This window comes from Crocodylus porosus, unplaced genomic scaffold (genome assembly GCF_001723895.1).
Source record: "Crocodylus porosus isolate Cpor-Errol unplaced genomic scaffold, CroPor_comp1, whole genome shotgun sequence".
Lineage (NCBI taxonomy): Eukaryota > Metazoa > Chordata > Crocodylia > Crocodylidae > Crocodylus > Crocodylus porosus.
In genome coordinates, this window is record NW_017728909.1 from 49,110,099 (window position 1) to 49,129,071 (window position 18,973).

At 43.3% G+C, this 18,973-nt stretch overlaps 1 protein-coding gene across 2 annotated transcripts in view; it reads left to right on the forward strand.

Moving 5' to 3' along the window:
- The window catches only part of COL4A3BP (collagen type IV alpha 3 binding protein), a 125,595-nt gene that overhangs the window by 100,362 nt on the left and 6,260 nt on the right, over positions 1–18,973 (forward strand). The window contains exons 10-17 of one of the 2 annotated variants that reach the window (XM_019532232.1): positions 920–1,012; positions 1,584–1,658; positions 8,568–8,663; positions 9,630–9,762; positions 9,872–9,942; positions 10,586–10,714; positions 11,916–12,045; positions 15,611–15,747. In XM_019532232.1, coding sequence (XP_019387777.1) covers positions 920–1,012; positions 1,584–1,658; positions 8,568–8,663; positions 9,630–9,762; positions 9,872–9,942; positions 10,586–10,714; positions 11,916–12,045; positions 15,611–15,738 — 855 coding nt within the window. In that variant the 3' untranslated portion in view covers positions 15,739–15,747. The remainder of the gene's footprint in view (positions 1–919; positions 1,013–1,583; positions 1,659–8,567; positions 8,664–9,629; positions 9,763–9,871; positions 9,943–10,585; positions 10,715–11,915; positions 12,046–15,610; positions 15,748–18,973) is intronic. The other variant, XM_019532233.1, reaches the window with a different exon arrangement.

Genomic DNA, 18,973 nt, shown 5'->3' on the forward strand with positions numbered 1-18,973 from the left:
CAGCAAATTTCTTTGCTGGCGTGTTGTCACATCAGATCAAGCATTGTAAAGTCGAAACTGACATCAGAAAGTTGAAACGGTGTCAATTTATAAATGTTGTAAATGCGAAACATTGTAACTCGGAATGTTGCAAATTGAGGACTGCCTGTATAATAGTTGTAAATAGCATTTTAGTATTGGTTTGGGATTTTAACTTACGTGTTTTCTGTGTGTACTTAAGTACATTTTCCAGGTTATTTTAGCTTCAGGTAAAAGTGGGTGAATATCTTACTGTACTGTAACTTTCTCTATGGAGGGTGCATCTACATGCCCAAATAATGCAGCATGTTAAACTCCAAAGCACTTCCTGTTGGAAAAAACTGCTCCTGGGTGCAGTGTTTGCACAAGCACCCAGGACTGTAGAACTATGAGCCAGGGCAGAACAGCCCTAGGCTGGTAGGGAACCTGGGGAGTCAGCTCTGGGTGGCAGAGAGGCTGGCTGGGGCACAAAGGTGCTAAAGTGTGGGACTAGGTGACAGGCAGAGCATCATGCTTTAGCACCCTCTTGCCCCAGCCAGTACTGTCCCTGACACTACTATCCTATGATGAAGTAAATTGATACCTAATACCAGCACACGTGCAGACTGTGACACTTGACTGCAGAGCTAATTACTCAACTCCGCAGTGAAGAACATGTGTAGATGCACCCACTATCTTATCAGTTGTTCTTATCTAGCAGTAGTTGCTTCTAAGTTGTACAGGCAGTGCAGTGTCCGTGTAAATCAAGTCATTGAGACCTGCTACCAAGATGCCTATTAATGCTAGTTGTGAAAAGTATCCCTTTTTATCTTGTGATTTGTTGTCTCATTCTATATGAATGACTATTTATGGTCTACCAAATAGTTATTCCACACTGATTAAATTTAATGTTTTGTCTTAGTCTCAGAGTGAAAAGGTCAGATTACACTGGCCAACACCTTTACCTTCTAGTGATGCATACTCTGCTGTGGGGACTCATAGGTTTGTCCAGAAGGTAAGATGCTTTCACAGATATTTTTAAGTCTACCTAGTATGTTTATTTAGTAATACATTTTGTCACAGCTTGAGATCTAATTTGTAGATGCTTCTAGTAACTTTGAATGTGTTACTTATTAATAGTCAGTCTCCAGAAATTGGGGGAAACCTTTTTTTCCGTATTGGGAACAAAAATTTCTTAATTTGAACAGCTATTTAAAATACTCCTCTCTTTTATCATTAGCTTATTGAATTTTAAAAAGAATTGTGCCTGTAACTTTTTTATCCTTTTAAAGGACTACCTCTTTAATAACATTTTTTTTTAAATTACTAAACTGATTAAAATAAAGCTTTGTGATGGCTTATTTGATAATTTGCACAGTTACTGGAAACACTACAATCTTCACAGGGCCACATTGGGCATATAATACATAATAGTTGCATGAAATCAGCATTTGCTGCTGTGCTTGCTGCTTATGGTGCTTTTGTTTTTCCTTTTCTTCATTATCTTGTGCTTGGAAGTTGGTACTGAATGCTCTGTTGTGCCTTTGTTCTGATTACTTGGTTTTTTCTTTGTCTGTCTCTGGTAGCCCTATAGTCGCTCTTCCTCCATGTCTTCCATTGATCTAGTCAGTGCCTCTGATGTTCACAGATTCAGCACCCAGGTACTGTATGAATACATAGTGGGGTTTGCATATCTTTGCACTGTATTTCATCCTGTTCTCTAGAACCTGGGTTTTTCTGTTACAAAATCCTTTGTATTTGTTTTAAATGACTACAAAGATATACAAAGGGATTATCTATTCCTGCAGTAAGAGGTTGTCTTATTACATCTGCTTGCATGCATTTCACTCTTGCATGGTCCTAAATCTGGGAAACTTTTATAGGATTAATTTTTGTAGCCTATTTTTCAAAAATGTTTAGAACCTGAAGGTCCTGTGTTTTTTGATATAGTAGCTTCTGATAAAAAATGGAAAAATACTTTGGTCTTTGGGGTGGAGATGAATTTTACTGTATCATAAAAGGAAGCTATACTTACTTCTATATCAGTTATTCCTACAGTGTGCTTATTTTTTTTAATCTTTCTCAATAGTGCACGTTTCTTAATGGCTATCAAGAAACTAAAGATTGAAAAAGAATGGTTTGTGAAGCCCTTTTGGTGAAAACTTACTCATGCTCTTGAAGCTACACGTTTTGAAACACAATTTCTCATGTAGGCGTGACAATTATTTTGAGAGATCAGATAACAGAATTTCCCTTCTGAGTTTCCAGGTTCTTCATTTGTACAACTGCATTCTCAATATTGCCTAATATAGGAGACTGGTCCATACCCACTGAACACCAGCCACAGCTTGGCTTTTATAGAAGAGTAAACCAGAGCTGGGACATTGCTTAACCATTGGTGTTGATGTGCGTGTATCAAACTTACCAGAACAAATAGAACGTAGAATTTTTCATTAAACTGAACTTGTGCGCCCAGTTAATGGAGTTGTTGGAATGGTAGATCTGGACAGTCAAAAGAGAAATCGGATTCTGAATTTCCTGCAAGTGGCATTTTAATAACAAGAAAAACTTAAGGGAGAGTCTTGCATATCTATTCACAATTTGGAGAAAAGCACACATGCCTTAATACAGGGGTGCTCAACCTTTTGGTGTGGCAGGCCAAATGAGTGGCATGGAGCCCATCTGTGGGCTGGATTGAAACCGATGTGGCTGGGTTAGCCCTGTACAACCTCTGCTGAGCCCACTGCCAGGTACGGCCTTACGCCACCTCCCTCATTCCTTAATAGTCAGACTGGGGCACTGTGCTGCCTACCTTTTGGCTCTGCATCACCTCCCCCAACCCCATACCACCTGCACCTCCTCCCTTGGCTCTACAACATCTATGCCACCTCAGGCTCCACACCACCTCCCTGGCTCTCTACTTCCCTTATCACCTTCCTGGGGCTCCACACTGCCTATGCTTCCTCCCTTCACTCTGCATAACTTCTCTTGGGCTCCATATCACACATGCTTCCTTGGGGTTCCATACCGTCTCCCTCAGCTCCATACCACCTCTGGTCAGCCCCGCACTGAAGTATTGAGCTGTGTACTACCTCTAGCCAGCAGCTGTGTGCCTAGGTTGACCTCAGGCCATGTCCATGCACTTATCCAGCATGCTATCCCACCAGCAGGGCTCCCCACAGATCCATAAATTTGGCAGCGAGGGACTGGTAATTGCTGCCACTGCTTTCCTGCTGCCATATTTTTGGACCCATGGGGACTCCTGCAAGCCAGATGGCATCCCAGGGTTGCTTTGTTTCTGCCTCCTAATCCCCTTGGAGTCTGTCACCCAGGCTGGACTCTAGTGCTCAAGCAGAGCAGGGAGCAGAATATACCCTCTTCATAATCCCCACAGTGTGCTGCAGGGAGACAGATTGACCGTGCACAGTCTGGGTCGGCCAATCGGGGCTCCTCTGTGTATTGCTACCATCCATCTCCTAGCGACAGTGCTCCCAGAGCACTCTGCAATGTGTGCACAGGGGCCCCCTGGCTGTGCAGCATCCACATGGCAGGCTTTCTGCTTTTCCAAGAACTCTGCATTCAAGCATCTGTTCAGGGGTTTTTAGATAAGTTTTTCTACCAGGAAAACAAACCTGGAAGAATTCTCCCAGATCACTTAAGCATGTATAAACAGCTTAGGATGGGTGTCAAATTTGCCTGGGGGCCCAGGCCAGATCCAGACTACAGAGGTTCTCTGGGACTAGATCTACAGGATCAGCAGTTGCAATGAGTCAGGGTGGGACAGGAGTGGCAGATAAAGCAGGGATCCAGAACAGTTGGGGCAGCAGGAGGGCCAAGTGACCACATGCGGAGTAAGCTATCTCTGTCAGTTTGCCAGTAGCCATCTCTGTCAGTTTGCAGAAGCCCCAAATTATGCAGCAAACCATACCCCTGTACCCTGTCCCTCAATTTGTAGTAGACTATCAGGCCAGATGGAACGGCTCCATGGACCAGATCCATGTTTTGGGCTAGATCTCTGACATCCTGCTTTGGGAGAACTACACTTTTGTCTCCCTTAATTATTAATTGGTTGTTTCTCTGGTATCCAGCCACTTCAGAGGACCTGTACTTAAGCTCTGTCTGCTTAGAAAATTTGTAGATAATATCAGCAAAAAAGCAAGGAAGAAATTGCAAATAGTGATTCTGCTGGCCACTGTCTAGAAGAGGGACACCTGGCCTAAAATTGGAAAGTAAAAGGGGTTTTGTAAGTTTAACTTTTAACCAAAAGACCAGTCTTTTGAGTCATGAAAGATGCTCGTTCTCTTTCCACAGGAAAAATATCTGCAAAAAATAAAAGTAAAACTTAGCTTAAATGTTGTTCCGTAAAATGTAGTAGAGGTGCAGCAATACACTGATCCAATATTGGATCTGAACCAATATAAAGAAAAATGTCTGTATCAGAAATGGGCCATATCAGGCTGATAATTTGACTGATAAACGGCCCATGCATGCACATAGCCAAAGCACAGCACAGGCGGCGAGGAGCACAGACCAGCAGCGTGGAGAGCTGCCTCAAGCTGGTGAGTCTGTTGTGGTGGAAGGGAAGGGGCATTGGAGGGAGGATCAAGACCTCCACAGGGAGGGAGGAGTGGGGCTGGGGCAAGGGCAAGTGCTGCCCAGCTGCCGTGGGACAGAGCTGCGGCTTGTCCAGGGGAGTGGGGGGACAGCTCCCGCTGCCACCAATGGTGATTCATCTGGGAGCTGCTGGTCCAGGAGCTCACCTGCTTGTCCAGCAGCTCCTGCTGCTGCTCCTACCACTTGTCTGAGAGGGCACTGGGGTGGGGGTGGGCAGATCCCCTGGATCTGTGCAGGGCAGGCTGGGGCCAAAGCTATGCCAAGCTCTTCCCGGGGGGGGACTACAGCAAATTTTGGGGTGGCTACTGCTTCCCCCCCTCCATAGCCCCATTCCCAGCACTGCTGCTGTCTAACCCAAACCTACCCTGCCCATCCGGGAAGAGCTTGGCTCAGCCTGCCCTGCACAGATCCAGGGGTACATAGCCCCCTGTACCCCATACCCTCCCGGACAAGCAGCAGGAGTCACTGGATGAGCAGGTAAGCAGCGGATGAGTGGCTGAACCAGCAGTGCGCAGCGGCGGGAGCTGTCCCCGCCCATGCCCCCCAGGATGAGCCACAGCTCTGTCCTGTGCCCACCACAGCTCCACTCCTCCCTCCCTGCAGGGGTCTTGATCTGCCCCCCTCCTCCCCTTCCACCACAACAGACTTACCAGCTGCACTCAGCTCTCCAGACTACCTGGCTGGTATCGGAAATTGGATCAGTATCGGCCCCAAAAATCTCTAGCGGTGCATCCCTAAAATGTAGCTACAGCTAAGTGTAATGTGGTATGTTTGAGGAACTTGGTTCAGGCTGCAGTTACTCTATTCTAATGTTGAGTGTACAACCCAAAAAGTACAGAGTATGAACAAAAGTAGTCTGTTTAATTTTAAAAGCATCCTTTCTAGTTTCATAGCAAATTAATTAGCGACTCAAACACCAGTGAAGACTCTCTAACTCCTTTCCTGACAGTGATATCCTTGTTGTTTTGGGTTGTTTTTTTTTTTTAAATGACAGGGAATAATTCTTTAGATGCTTTGTGTGTAAATTCTGAATTCTGTGCAAGACACAGCCACAGGCTACTAACCTGATTGTTAACTCAGAAATATATCATAATTTGTCTTTAACTTTTTTATTTAAGACTATTTTCAAGCAATACTCATTCTTTACACCCCTGCAGGATTCAAGCAAACACTGATCATGTTGAGCAGTCTGTGCTGTAACATTACATCTTCTACTAACCCAATTTTTATACTATAAATGAAAAATGGGAGATACTTTTTCAACCATAATAAATATCTTCTGCATCTATAACACTTTTTAATATCTTTTTTCCAGACTTATCACACTTACAAATAGTCTGAATCTGTTTAAGGTTAAAGAACAAGTTTTAGAAGCATTTATTAACTTCCAAAGGATTGTAGCCCCACTGTCCATTAAAAGAGGCTTTTTCCTTCTGGTATAAGGAATAAGTTTGTAGCATTTGTGTAACTTGAAATATAAAAATGGCTGTATAATATAAAGAAGTTGATGATAATTCTTATATAGCAAACTGATTTTTTTTTTTTTTTAAATTGTAGGGAAAACAAGCTATGAACAAGCCCGTGTCTGCTCTGTAACTCCTTTCTTAATTTTAGGCAATACAAACGTGTTTGGGCTTAAGCAAATTGGTAGTGTTTCTTCTTAAATTGGAAGCACATCGGGGTGCCACTTAAATTTGAGAGCAACTCAAGCTAATGCAAAATAGGTGTACACTTTAATACTCAGTAAGCTTTCCCTTATGTCAGGCTTCTCCAGCATATGGCCTGTGGGCTCCCATGTGGCCCGCCAAGCCATTTTCTGAGGCCCAAGGTGCTGCAACGGGAAATGATAGTAAACACTGTTTACTTTCATTCCCACCCCTTGTCCCTCCCCCAACCCCTCAACAGCTTCCTAATGGCTGCTGAAGGGCTGGGGAAGGGACAAGGTTCCCACACGCACCACATCAGCTTGATGTTGCCGACGCAGTGCATGTGGGAAGAGGAGTAACCATGTGCTTCTTGGGACAAGATGAGCCCAGCCGGAGCTGCAGGGACTTAACTGCATTTTCCCCCTACCTGCACCGGTCAGTCCCGAGCAGCACACGGCTCTACTGCCACCTCTGCTGGCTGGTGCCAACTTGAGACTGACGGGTGCAGGCAGGGGGAAAATGCGACTGAGCCCCTGCTACTCCAGCCAGGCTCGTCCCATCCCCAGCACATGGCTCTGAGCAGCACATGGCTCCACTGCCGCTTCTTCTGGCTGGTGCAGACTGGCTGGGCTTCTCCTGTCCCCAGCAGCATGTGGGAAGCTGGCTCGCTGTTCCGGATGGGACGGACCCAGCTGGGTCAGCACTGGCCAGGAAAAGCGGCATGCAGCTGAAATCTGCTTCCCATGTGCTGCTGGGAATGGGAGAAGCCCAGCCAGGTCTGCACCAGCTACCAGAAGCAGCGGCAGAGCCATGTGCCATGTGCCGCTCGGGATGGGACAAGCCAGGCCGCAGTGGCAGGGGCTCAGCAGCATTTTCCCCCTGCCTGCACCAGTCAGTCCCAAGCAGCACATGGCTCCACCGCCACGTCTGCTGGCTGGTGCTGACCAGGCTGGCCGCCACCTGTCCCCAGCACCACATGGGAAGCCAACACGGGAGGGCCTCAGGAGGTGGTGTCCTTGCGTGACCTCTGCAGGGCAAGGCAGCAGGAGCCGGTGCTCCAGGCTCACAGTACTGAGGCCACCAGGGCTGCATGCGTGGATGGCTGGGCACCGCTGTATGCAGGGCCCTGCGGGTGGGCAGTTGAGGGGCTGCAGTGCAGCGGCGGCGGTGCTCCAGCCCCCCTCAGGCAGCGCCGGCTCATGGGGCTGCACTGCTTGGGGGATGGAGATGCGGAGCTATTTATTTCTCCCCTTCAGTCTCTGGGGCAGTAGCTAGCTGGATGCAGGTTGGGTCCCTCCTGCCCCTGCCCACCAGCAGCTACCATGAACCTTGCAATAACGGGCAGGTGCAGTAGGGCCTACACAGGCAGGGTCTCTCTGGCCCAGGACAGAGGGTGTTTGAATATGGCTTGCGGGCCCAGTGGGTGGTTAAAAAAAGTTCATGATCCAGCCTCACTGGATCAGGGTGTCAAAAAGGTTGGACACCCCTGCCTTATGTAGCACATATAAAAGCTAAGTTTCCCAAAGAAAATAAAATAAATTAATAGTCCTAGTAGGGTTGTTTGCCTCGTGCTTAGCTTGTTAACCTGCATTTAACTTTTCTTTTCTAAAGTAACTTAGTTCTGTTTATCTATAGGTCTATAATGGCCTCTTTTGTTTATGTATCTAAGTACATCTTATATGTTGAAATAGAAATTTCTCTTATTTTAAGGGTTTATAAGATGAAAAATACATGTTTGGAGAATTTGTGGGGAAACTGAGGTCAAAGAATATAGCAGTGGTTTTCAAACTTTTTTGATTTGTGGACCCTAATATTTAGAATGGAGGTGTGGACCTCGTATAATTATAGGTATGTGTATTCATATACTTAAGTCAATACCTGTGGAAGGAAGATCTATTGCTGGTACAATATAACCTCATAAATACAGCATGCTTGGGACCAAGCACCTGTTAGAAATTTGAAAATTCTGTTTTGCTTTTTTTAAACAGGAGCAGTGGCCAGTTGTGGAGCAAGTGGGCTGGGGGGAGGGGCAGGCGGTCCCAAAACAGCAGCCACGCAGAGCAGCAGTGTGGAGTGGTGGATGGAGGTGGCAGCTGACACGTGCAAGCTTCCCCCTCCACGTCTGGGGGAGCGAAGGGGGAAAGTGCTGGATTTTTAAGATCCGGATTTATGAGATTATACTGTTGTTTAACTATACAACTTTATACATCCTTATACTTGTTTACGGTCCTGTATAGCATCTTGTATGCTGTATCCAAAGAATGGTAGGGGTGCATTTGAAATGAACCTTGCAATTTTTTTCTTCCATAGGTGGACGAGATGGTGCAGAACCACATGACTTACTCTTTACAGGATGTAGGAGGAGATGCCAATTGGCAACTAGTAGTTGAAGAGGGTGAAATGAAGGTAAATAAAATAGGTTTGTTTTATTACCATCTTTACTTGATTCTGAGTTTTTTCCCATTTAACATGGGGGGGGGGCCTATTGTCTTAGAATAGAGTATGGGTGGGAGGCAGGCGGCTGCTGCAGCTTTGATTCCAGGTTTGGGGCCACATCTACAGCTGCTGCCTCCACCTACCGCTTCTGCACCCCACCATCCCTTCCCCCTCCCCCTCCAACCCTTTCTCTGCACTGGCAGGCTCCATGTGCGCTGCAGTCTGGGGCACTGAGCCTGGCCCTGTGACAGTGGCACACAACCCATGCAACTGCCACAGGGGCAAGCTGTTTGACCTCCCCACACCACCTGCAGTGGGCCAGGTAGAAAGGCCTGACAGGCCACATCTGCCCACCCTTCCCCTACAGCAAGGGGAGGGGATGAATTAAAGATGGTCCTCCAATAATTAGATTCTGTGTATGGAAAACTTTATAATAATTTCAAATGTATAGAATTACATACTGGGAGGTCATCTTAAAGTTAGGGGCATCTTAGATTCACGTAAAAATGTTTTTTTTTCTGAATCAACATGAACTAGTATAAACTCAGATGGCATTTTATTGCATAAATGTTGATGTAAGACTAAATTCTAATATCCTTATATTTAGATATTGAAATCAAATGGATCACTCTAGCAGTGATCCTATTTAATTTAAAACTGAACCATTTTAGATTAAGATTTTAGAATTGAAGTCCACGAGAACTATGGCTCTTTCATAGTTTAAAGTATCTTATATTTTATATATGTTACGCTGAACATTTTAGTCCTTTGCAGAGGGAAATCACTCATCTTCCATTGCCTTCCTGTTTTAGGTAAAGGGATCTTTAAGTGGGCTGCCAAAGTACTGCCTTTAAGTGAAGCGCAAATAAAACTCAAAGCACTTCTGGCATCTTCACTCAGAATTGTTTTGCACTAATTTTTTGTATTTGCCCAAAGGTTTACAGAAGAGAGGTAGAAGAAAATGGAATAGTTTTAGATCCTCTGAAGGCCACACATGCAGTCAAAGGGGTCACAGGACATGAAGTCTGCCACTACTTCTGGAATGTTGATGTTCGTAATGACTGGGAAAGTAAGGAATCTTATTCTTAAGTTGTGTTACTGTTAATCTGAATATAATTGAAACCCTTTCTGACCTGTATGTTTGGGCTTATACATGGATCTCATTCTTCTGTTTTTAGCAACCATTGAAAATTTCCATGTTGTGGAAACCCTAGCTGATAATGCAATCATCATTTACCAGACACACAAGGTAATAATATCTTTTTAATTTGTATAGTCCCTTACATTTAGAAGGATCTCAAAGTGGTACGCTTCTAACTGTCGAGTTTTTCCCCTCTTAACAAGAAGTAAAAATTCTGGATTGAGAGCGTTTTGTGCATGTATCCCGTACTTCAGTTTGTGCCTTGACTCAGATGACAGACCTAAATAAAACTTTGAAAAATCATAGAGATATTCTGCCTTTTCAAAGAAAAAATGACTCATTGCATCACCTGGCCCACATATCCCTGGCCCAGTTAACCCAGTGTCCTTTTTATGGAGCCGGAAGAAAAAAAAACTTTGTCCAGCTTTTGAAATGATCTTGCGTAGCCTAAAACCAAGCATACAAAAAAAGTATCAGGATTCCTGCTAAAGCAGTATATATCCCTGTTTCAGTCACTCTAAGGAAAATGTGTTACCAGCTATTACTAAGTTCTGAAGAAATTTCTGTTTTGATTTCCCTCTCCCCTTCCCCTTTCTCTCCTTCCTTCCCCCCCCATGTAGATTTCTCGGCACTAATGTGACAATGACCATATTTGTTGGTGTTGAGCTGGAGGCTTTCCTCTCTATTAGAGCATTCTTAGCTGATATTTTTTTCAGTTTAATACACGTTAGTAACATGTATTTCCTTGCAGAGAGTGTGGCCTGCTTCCCAACGGGATGTGCTATATCTGTCAGCCATTAGAAAGATACCAGCATTCAGTGAAAATGATCCTGAAACTTGGATTGTCTGTAACTTCTCTGTGGAACATGACAGTGCTCCTGTAAGTAATGCCCATGAACACTATCAAACTGCTTTTAGAAGTTCTTGGTTTGATCCAAAACACATAGCTAACTGAAACCTTTCTATAAATTGGAATTCTTCTAAATATTTTTAGAACCTTATGTAGGTCTATACCACTCAAAGATGAGTGCAAAGTGCTGCACCTGGGCAAAAAGAACCACCAACACACTTATAGGCTGGGGGATGACCTTCTCAGCAACACAGCAGTAGAAAGGGATCTTGGAGTCATAGTTGACTCCAAGATGAACATGAGTTGTCAATGTGACAGAGTGATCAACAAGGTTAACCGCACTTTAGCATGCATTAGCAGATGCATGACAAATGGGTCCGGGGAGGTGATGCTTCCCATCTATGCTTCCCCTCTATGCAACTGTGGTCAGGCCACAGTTGGAGTACTGCATCCAGTTTTGGGTGTCGCAGTTCAAGAGGGAAACAGAGAATCTTGAGAGGATTCAGAGGAGAGCCACTCATATCATCAGAGGCCTACAGATGAGGCCCTACGAGGAGAGACTGAGGAACCTAGATCTCTTCAGCCTGTGCAAGAGAAGGCTGAGAGGTGATCCTGTGGCTGCCTATAAATTCATCAGGAGAGGGTAGCAGAGAATAGGAGATATTTACTAGGGCACACCCTGGAGTAACTAGGAACGATGGCGACAAATTGACGGAGAGCAGATTTAGGTTGGACATTAGAAAGAACTTCTTCACAGTAAGGGTTGCCAGAATCTGGAATGGGCTTCCAAGAAAGGCGGTGCTCTCCCCTACCCTGGGGTCTTCAGGGAGAGACCTGGACAAGCTCCCAGCTGGGGTAATCTGACCACAGCACTCTTTCCTTCCCAGGGCAGGGGGTCAGACTCTATGACCTACTGAGGTCCTTTCCAACCCTAACATCTATGAGGAAGAGGAAACTTAGACTCTGGCTACTGTCACAACCAGAGCAATGGGGGAGCAGTGCAGACTGGCAGGAGCATGGGGCTCGCAACTTAACCGCTTACGGACTGTATGCCACCCCGAGGCCTATTTAAAAGCTGTCTGAGACTGCTTTACTTGCCTGTGTGTAACTTGTCGTAATTTTTCATTGGGATTTTAAGTTATTACTAGTACAAATGTTGGCACTTAGCTGTTAAAAAACACTGAGGCAGATTTGACTTAATGTGTATATAAAATGTTAAACTTCTCTGCAGCTGAACAATCGATGTGTTCGTGCCAAAATAAACATTGCTATGATCTGTCAGACATTGGTAAGCCCACCAGAAGGAAACAAAGAAATAAGCAGAGACAATATCCTATGCAAGATTACATATGTAGCAAATGGTATGTATGGATTTCAATACAGCACTTACATTTATGTTGTTTTATGGATTAGGATTGAAATTCTTGGAGAAAGAAATTAAAAAAAAAAACTTTATAAACTTTCTGTAAAGTCTTATTTTTGGATCCACATTTATGAATCGGCTGTTGGCTAAACTAGAAGTACCTAAATTTGTTAACCACGCTGTCCAGTAAATGGAGGTATTCACTGTTTTGGAAGAAGTACAGTAGAAATGTTTAAATGTGTTGCCTCATACAATCCCAAACAGACACTTTTAGACGAAATAAGTGAGATGTTTATAAGAGTTATAGCCAGTTTTATTTGACTTGCTTCATATTTTAAGTTACAGTAATCTTTGGTGTCCAAATCTCCTTTCCTAGTCTCAGTTAGCCAACCCTGTTCAAATATACTTTTTTTCAACCGGTTAAAATCTCCACAGTAACTGGTTTGTAAATATTACTGAGTTTTTGGGGGTTTTTACTTCCCCCCCTGCTGGACAGCATCTGTTATGTTGACCAAACTCCTCAACAGCCAAATAGAAGATTGTTGCTAAACTAATTTTCCATGCATAAATCACTCAGTGGTTTGTTTTAAAGCAGTGAATCTCTGCTGGGGTGCCATGATGCCCAGCCTGTGAGCCAGGATGTAAGCAATCATGCCTCCTCTTTTCCCAGTGCTTGACACCCCAGTATCCTGCAGAAATGAGCTATGCCTATGGCTGGTCCCCATGTTTCTAGCAGTGTACTGTTGTGTGAAAACGAACAGCTGTGAGGCTGCACTTTTCAGCCTGTCCTAATCTCCCATTTCTTCCCATCTGCTCCTTTGCTCCTGGGGCCAGTAGGAGGAGTTGCATGCGCATCTGACTCCATTGCTAACATTTGAGTCCCTGGAGGAGTAGCAATTGTGAACTTGGGTACAAACCAGGGGTTGGGAGTTGGTGGGGAGAAAAAACAAAGGGCACAGAAGGCTGAACCCCCTCTGGTACTCCATTCAGCTGACAAGAGCTACGTTCCATCTCATTGGTTCTCAACTAGGATGGCCTTAAAATTATGAAAGGGTGAAAGGTTAAAAAAAAAAAAAAAAAGAGGTTGAAAACTGCTGTTTTAAAGAATAACTTAGGAACTATATAATAGTTTCCCTTTCAAAGCATAAAATATTAGAGTAATGCATGCATCTCTTTACTTGCTTTCCACATTTTTCAGCATGACTCCTTGAGGGCCTAGACCAGGGATTCTTAAACAGGGTTTCATGCACTGTTAGGTATACCAACATAATTTACAACATTTAAACACGGGTTTCAAATAGAAATTTGTACAGTCAGCAGCATTCTGACTTGGTATTGTCTTTGAGTTCCTTGTAACGGAAGAATTGCTGTAGTAGTGTTCTGTAGTCAAAGGAACAAGTAAAAGCTGGCATTTTCCAAGGGGAGCTGTGAGTCTAGAGAGGTTGAGAACTGGCCTAGACAGTTGAAGGGTTTACACCATTTTAAAAAGGTAGGAGACAGACAGCATAGATCCTTAGACTGACTTAATTCCTAGTGTAGAATTTGTTCCTGGAAGAACCTGATATCTATGCAGCTTGACCCATGGTAATTGTTAGCTTGCAGCAAAGCTGTTACCTGCTTTCTGCCGCCTAGTGGGGAGTTGTAGTAATAACAGCCTACCCCCAGTAAGTGAACATCAGTTGGTTAAGTACCTAGGTATAATGTAAATGTGCAAAGCCAATGTAAATTATAACAATATATATGATCATCTGTCCATATCCATAGTACAGAGTAGCAGAATGATCAACTGTTCTCTCAAATACCTGGGAAATATTTTATGTATTATCAATACCATTCCTATTAATACTGCTGTATTAAGTTTTCTTTAGTAAAATCTCCATATGCAGCTCAGTATTGTGACAAGGAATTTTTACAGAAGCACTAAATCCTGCAGCATCAATAAACAATTCTATTTTTAATTCAAATAAATATGGAGGTAATGTGATTAGTGCATAGTACTTGAATTTACTGAATTTTAAAATGTATTCTGTCCTTACACTTTTAATTTTCATGGGGCTCTAGAATGCTATAGTTTCAGTGCTGTCACTACATTATAGGCAGTGCTGGGTGTTCTATACCAAAATGCATTTTCCCGGAATTGGAGTGTACTGAGAGACCCATTCAGATTTGAACTAATCTAAAATAATACTGCACAAAACAGCTAGTAAAACACTGAGAGTACATGCAAGTACAACACCATTGAGCAGTAAATCAAATACCTTTTTTTTTTTTTTTTTTTTTTTTTTGGAATGAGAAACAAGGATGTTGGAGGTACTTGTTCTTTCTGAAAAATGCTATGGGATTATAGTCTTCTGTTTGGGCATCTTGACTAAACGATTTTTGTGTTATCACGTATTCCTGTGTTGTGGTAACATAAATCTAACTAAAATCCATTCTATTCCCAGTTGCTTGCCTCTTACTGACCTGGCTCTTATTTGCTGTTGCATTTGTTTTCTAGCTGTCAATGGCCCTGATCCTGCTATGAGATCAGTGGAGGAGGGGCCCATTGATGTCACCAAGAGCCCTGCAGAGTCTTGCTAGTCAGTCCATTAGCGGTGTGCGAAATGGGCCCTATTTGATTTCAGATTCGGCCCGAATCAAGGACAGTGATTCAGTTTGTTGATTCAGATCACTGTTCCCGATTCAATTTGGCCAAATCTGAATCTGAAGATTCTATGCTGATTCAGAGAACCAGCGATTCGGCCATAGACGCAGCTTTAAATGTTGTTTCTGCATACCTCAAGGTACCAAGCATGGCTCGTGAATGCTGCAGTGCTGGGATGGATGGAGTGTCCCACAGAAGTGCAGGGGAGCCCCCTGCATGCTCAGTGACAAACCCGGAAGTGGACTGGAAGTACTTCGGTTCACATCCAGGCCTACTGGGGGGGCTTCCCACTCCCCCCTGGCTCAGCGATCAGCTGAAGAAAGTTGGTTTATCATCTGATATTAAAAAAAAAAAAAAAAGGCAAACAAATAGCCCAATGGGGGGAACAAGTTAAATGTATTGTCAAGTTTTTAGTTATTTAGGCATTCGGTACATCCCAAATGAAAGTACAGAACATCACAAGCCCTAATTGTTTTTCCTTTTGCAGTTCGCATGATAAATCAACAACTCCTAATGTTGCACTAGATTTTTCATCAGCTTTTAAATGTGTATAATATTTTCCACAGATGCTACCTGCAAACTTGACATTAGTTTGATACCAGATCTTGGCCTGGATAGGATCCTGACTGAGTTTAAAAACAGGAATCATCCTAAGTGGCATATTCTGGCTCTGTGTAACTTTTAAATACTGCTTTAGATTTTTAGTAAATAACAAATGGTATTCCCTTAGCTACTTAGCCTTTATAATTTCTACATCTAATCAACCAGTTATTAAGAAATTGTGCTTCTGGATTGCAGGGGATGGATGGTCAACATTAAGCATCACATTTACAGACGAAATGTATATATTATGAAGCATTTACCTGTCCAGCCACCTGTGTGCAAATGCAACTTATATCTAGTTTATTTTTTTTTTTAGTGAACCCTGGGGGATGGGCACCAGCCTCAGTGTTACGGGCAGTGGCAAAACGGGAGTATCCCAAATTCCTGAAGCGTTTCACATCATACGTGCAAGAGAAAACAGCAGGAAAGCCTATTTTATTCTAGTATTAACAGGTATTTGCTGAACTTGTCATTTTTTTTTTCCCCTCTATATGTTGATGTAAGTACTTAAGGCTAAACAAAGATAAGCAATGTAGAAATGTTTAAACACTTCCAGAGATAAGAACTTGCATATGTATTCTGAATTTTGCAGTAACACTTATTTAGCAAATACATTTATTGTCTATGTATGTAGAAAAAAATAAGATTTACAATTACCATATTTCTTCTCATATCCAGGATGAATTTGATTTAAATGAAATCTATTTTAAATCACAACTAAAATCACTATTTAAATAACTGGTCAGGAAGCCTCGATTTTAATCTTTTTCTACAAATGTGCATTCTTGTAGTTTGATATAACCTTCATGTATATTAGTCACAACTCGGAGATGTAGGTTTCATTTTTAGAAGGTACACACTATAGATTTTAAAGCAGTGATTTTGATATTTTTCAGATTTATTTTGCAACTACATCAGACAACTGAATTATGATTTGGTTATTTTATTTACCAAAGGTAATTGAAGGAGATATATTGGGAGGTGGACTCTCTGCAACTCGCTAGATTAATCATGGATATTTGGCAGATATTTTTGCCATGCTATATTAAGAGGACATCAGATGAGTGCTGCAGCCATAGTTATTAGCTTGCGGCTTTCTTCTAGATTTCTTTTCATCTTTGATTTTCTTCTTTTATGGCCTGGCAAGCCTGCTGCCATGATAGGTTTTCCCTTCTACCACACCATTCCTTGACTAGATCTCAAACCAATTAAGAGGCTGTGTACTTAGAAACATAGACTTCTGTCATACCCAAGACTTCTGGAATATTCTACTCAAAATGTTTATTTTGTTTCTAGTGATGCTCCCTCCTTGCATTTATCTCCAGACTCTTCCTTCTTGCCCAGATCTACTCCACCCCCAGCAAGCCTCTGTTTGTTTAAAAGTGAAAAGTTTCAAGAAGTTAGAGAGATAAAGGCTTGACTCTGTATACACAAACTTGCAGAGAGATGAGAGGGCTGATGGGTAGGTAATCAGGTCTGTTATCTCTCATCTCTATATACTGCTGTTAACAAGGATGTTATCTCTGGAGACGCATCCACAGTTTGAGAACTGAAAATAAGCATCACAGAGATGATTAATGGAATCTTCTAGGCTGAGCACTGAGTCCCACTGGCTAGAGTAGTTTTCTTTAATCTGATCTATAGAGGAGCATCTGGGAGCCCCATAACATTGAACCTGTCTTGATATAGGTTTATTCTTTTTTAAAAAACACCTTAACAAAAAGAATTTTAAAAATTGATTTAAATTTTAAATTCATTTTTTAAAATTGTTTTTATTCCCCCTGCTTATACCATATGCACTTTCTTCCCTTTCAAAATTTGCCTTCCACACATCCCAATTTTGTCTTTAAGCAAAGGAGCTGATTTCTCTGGTTGGAATGGTAGCTGTGGCACTTCTGTCCTAGTAGTGTTGAGGAAGTCAGTTGACTTCATGACTCATTATCTACCTGATTCCTGTTAATTGTTTTTCATCTTAGTATTAACAACATACATTCCTTTTTTTAATTGTCAAGACACCCCACTAATCAAAGTCCTTTCTTTAGCAATTCTGCTGTCTGTGTTAGCCACTTTTGGTCTCTCCTATTTCACAACTCCTGCAGAGGGATGCTTTGTGTGGTTTTTTAGCTCTCTTCAAAATACTAGATCTACCAATAGAGTTCAGTCTTCACCAGCAACTACAATTTCAGTTTTGACAATTCAGCTATAAAAGGGGTTATAAAACCTAGCTTTTGCCTGAGCAGGAAAGGGAGGGTGAAGTGAGCCCATTCTCCACCATGGCCGTATCTCTAGATAAATCCTTTTTTTAGTCATTCCCTGAAACAAGATGCGTCTTTGTAACAGGGAGCCAAAGACTATTGTTACTTGAAGGAGAGAGCAGCAGACGAAGTTTGCTGTGTAGGGCAGAGAGCTAGGCAGCTAAGAAGCAAGCTAGCTGCTAGAGAGAGTGCTGTCAAAAAGCAAGCAAGCCGGAAACAACAACAGGATAGGTGCTACCATTTGGAGGGACTGTCCTGGAGCTAGCTACTACGTAGCATGCTGCCAAGGGGCAGACCTCCAGGCAGCACAGGATTAGGAACTGCAGTAGAGGACAGGATATTAATCAAGCCGAAAGGGGAAACCCCTGCGTGTGGCTGGAGAACCGTCTGATGGGAAAAGGTGGGACTTCGGGGCATACACAACCAGTGCCTGAGATTTAGCCATCAGTCTGGCCCTGCAGGCTTCAGGGAGAGGAGCTTCTGAATAAGATTGCTGCAGGAGATGGAATGGCTGACACCCAAGCTGTCCCAGAGAGCTGCAGGGAGAGTGCTATTCGATTTGCTTGCATTTGTTTTAACTAAGGTAGATACTGGAGGATGGGTTGTGGCTATAGGGAAGCTGTGGAGGCCACGGAAGGGTGCCTGGTGGGCCCTCAGTGGCAGGCAGCCTACCCTGGCATCAGGGACCCAGAGGGCTGAGGCTGGTGTGATGAATTAAGCTGAAGCTGGGAGAGCCCAGGCCAGTGTTAGGCAACTTAGCCTGTGATCAGGGACCCAGAGGGCTGCAAGCTGGGGCATTGGTCACTTGGGCAGCAGTGACTACAAGATAATCAACTTCAGGATCCTGACAAGCAAGGAAGGTGAGCAGCAGAGTATGGACCCTGGACTTCGAAAAAGCAGACTTGGACTCCCTTAGGGAACGGATGAGCAGGATGCCCTGGGAGGCCAGTCTGAGGGGAAAAGGAGTCCAGGAAAGCTGGTTGCATTTTTAAAAAAACCTTACTGAAGGGGCAAGAACAAACTATCCTAAAGTGCAGGAAGAATAGCAAATATGGCACGTGACCAGCTTGGTGTAGTAGAGAACTCTTTGGTGAGCTTAAACACAAAAACAAAGCTTACAAGAAGTGGAAACTTGGACAGATGACTGGAGAGTGTAAGAATATTGCTCAGATATGCAGGGATGAAGTCAGGAAGGCCAAAGCACAACTGGAGTTGTAGCTAGCAAAGGACATAAAGGGTAACAAGAAGGGTTTCTACAAGTATGTTAGCACAAGAGAAAGTTCAGGGAAAGTGGGTCTCTTACTGAATGGGGAAGGCAATCAAGGGACAGAGGATGAGGAAAAGATTAAGTACCCAGTGCCTTTTTTTACCTCTGTCTTCATGGGCAAGGTCAGCTCTTAGACTTCTGCACCAGGCAATACAGT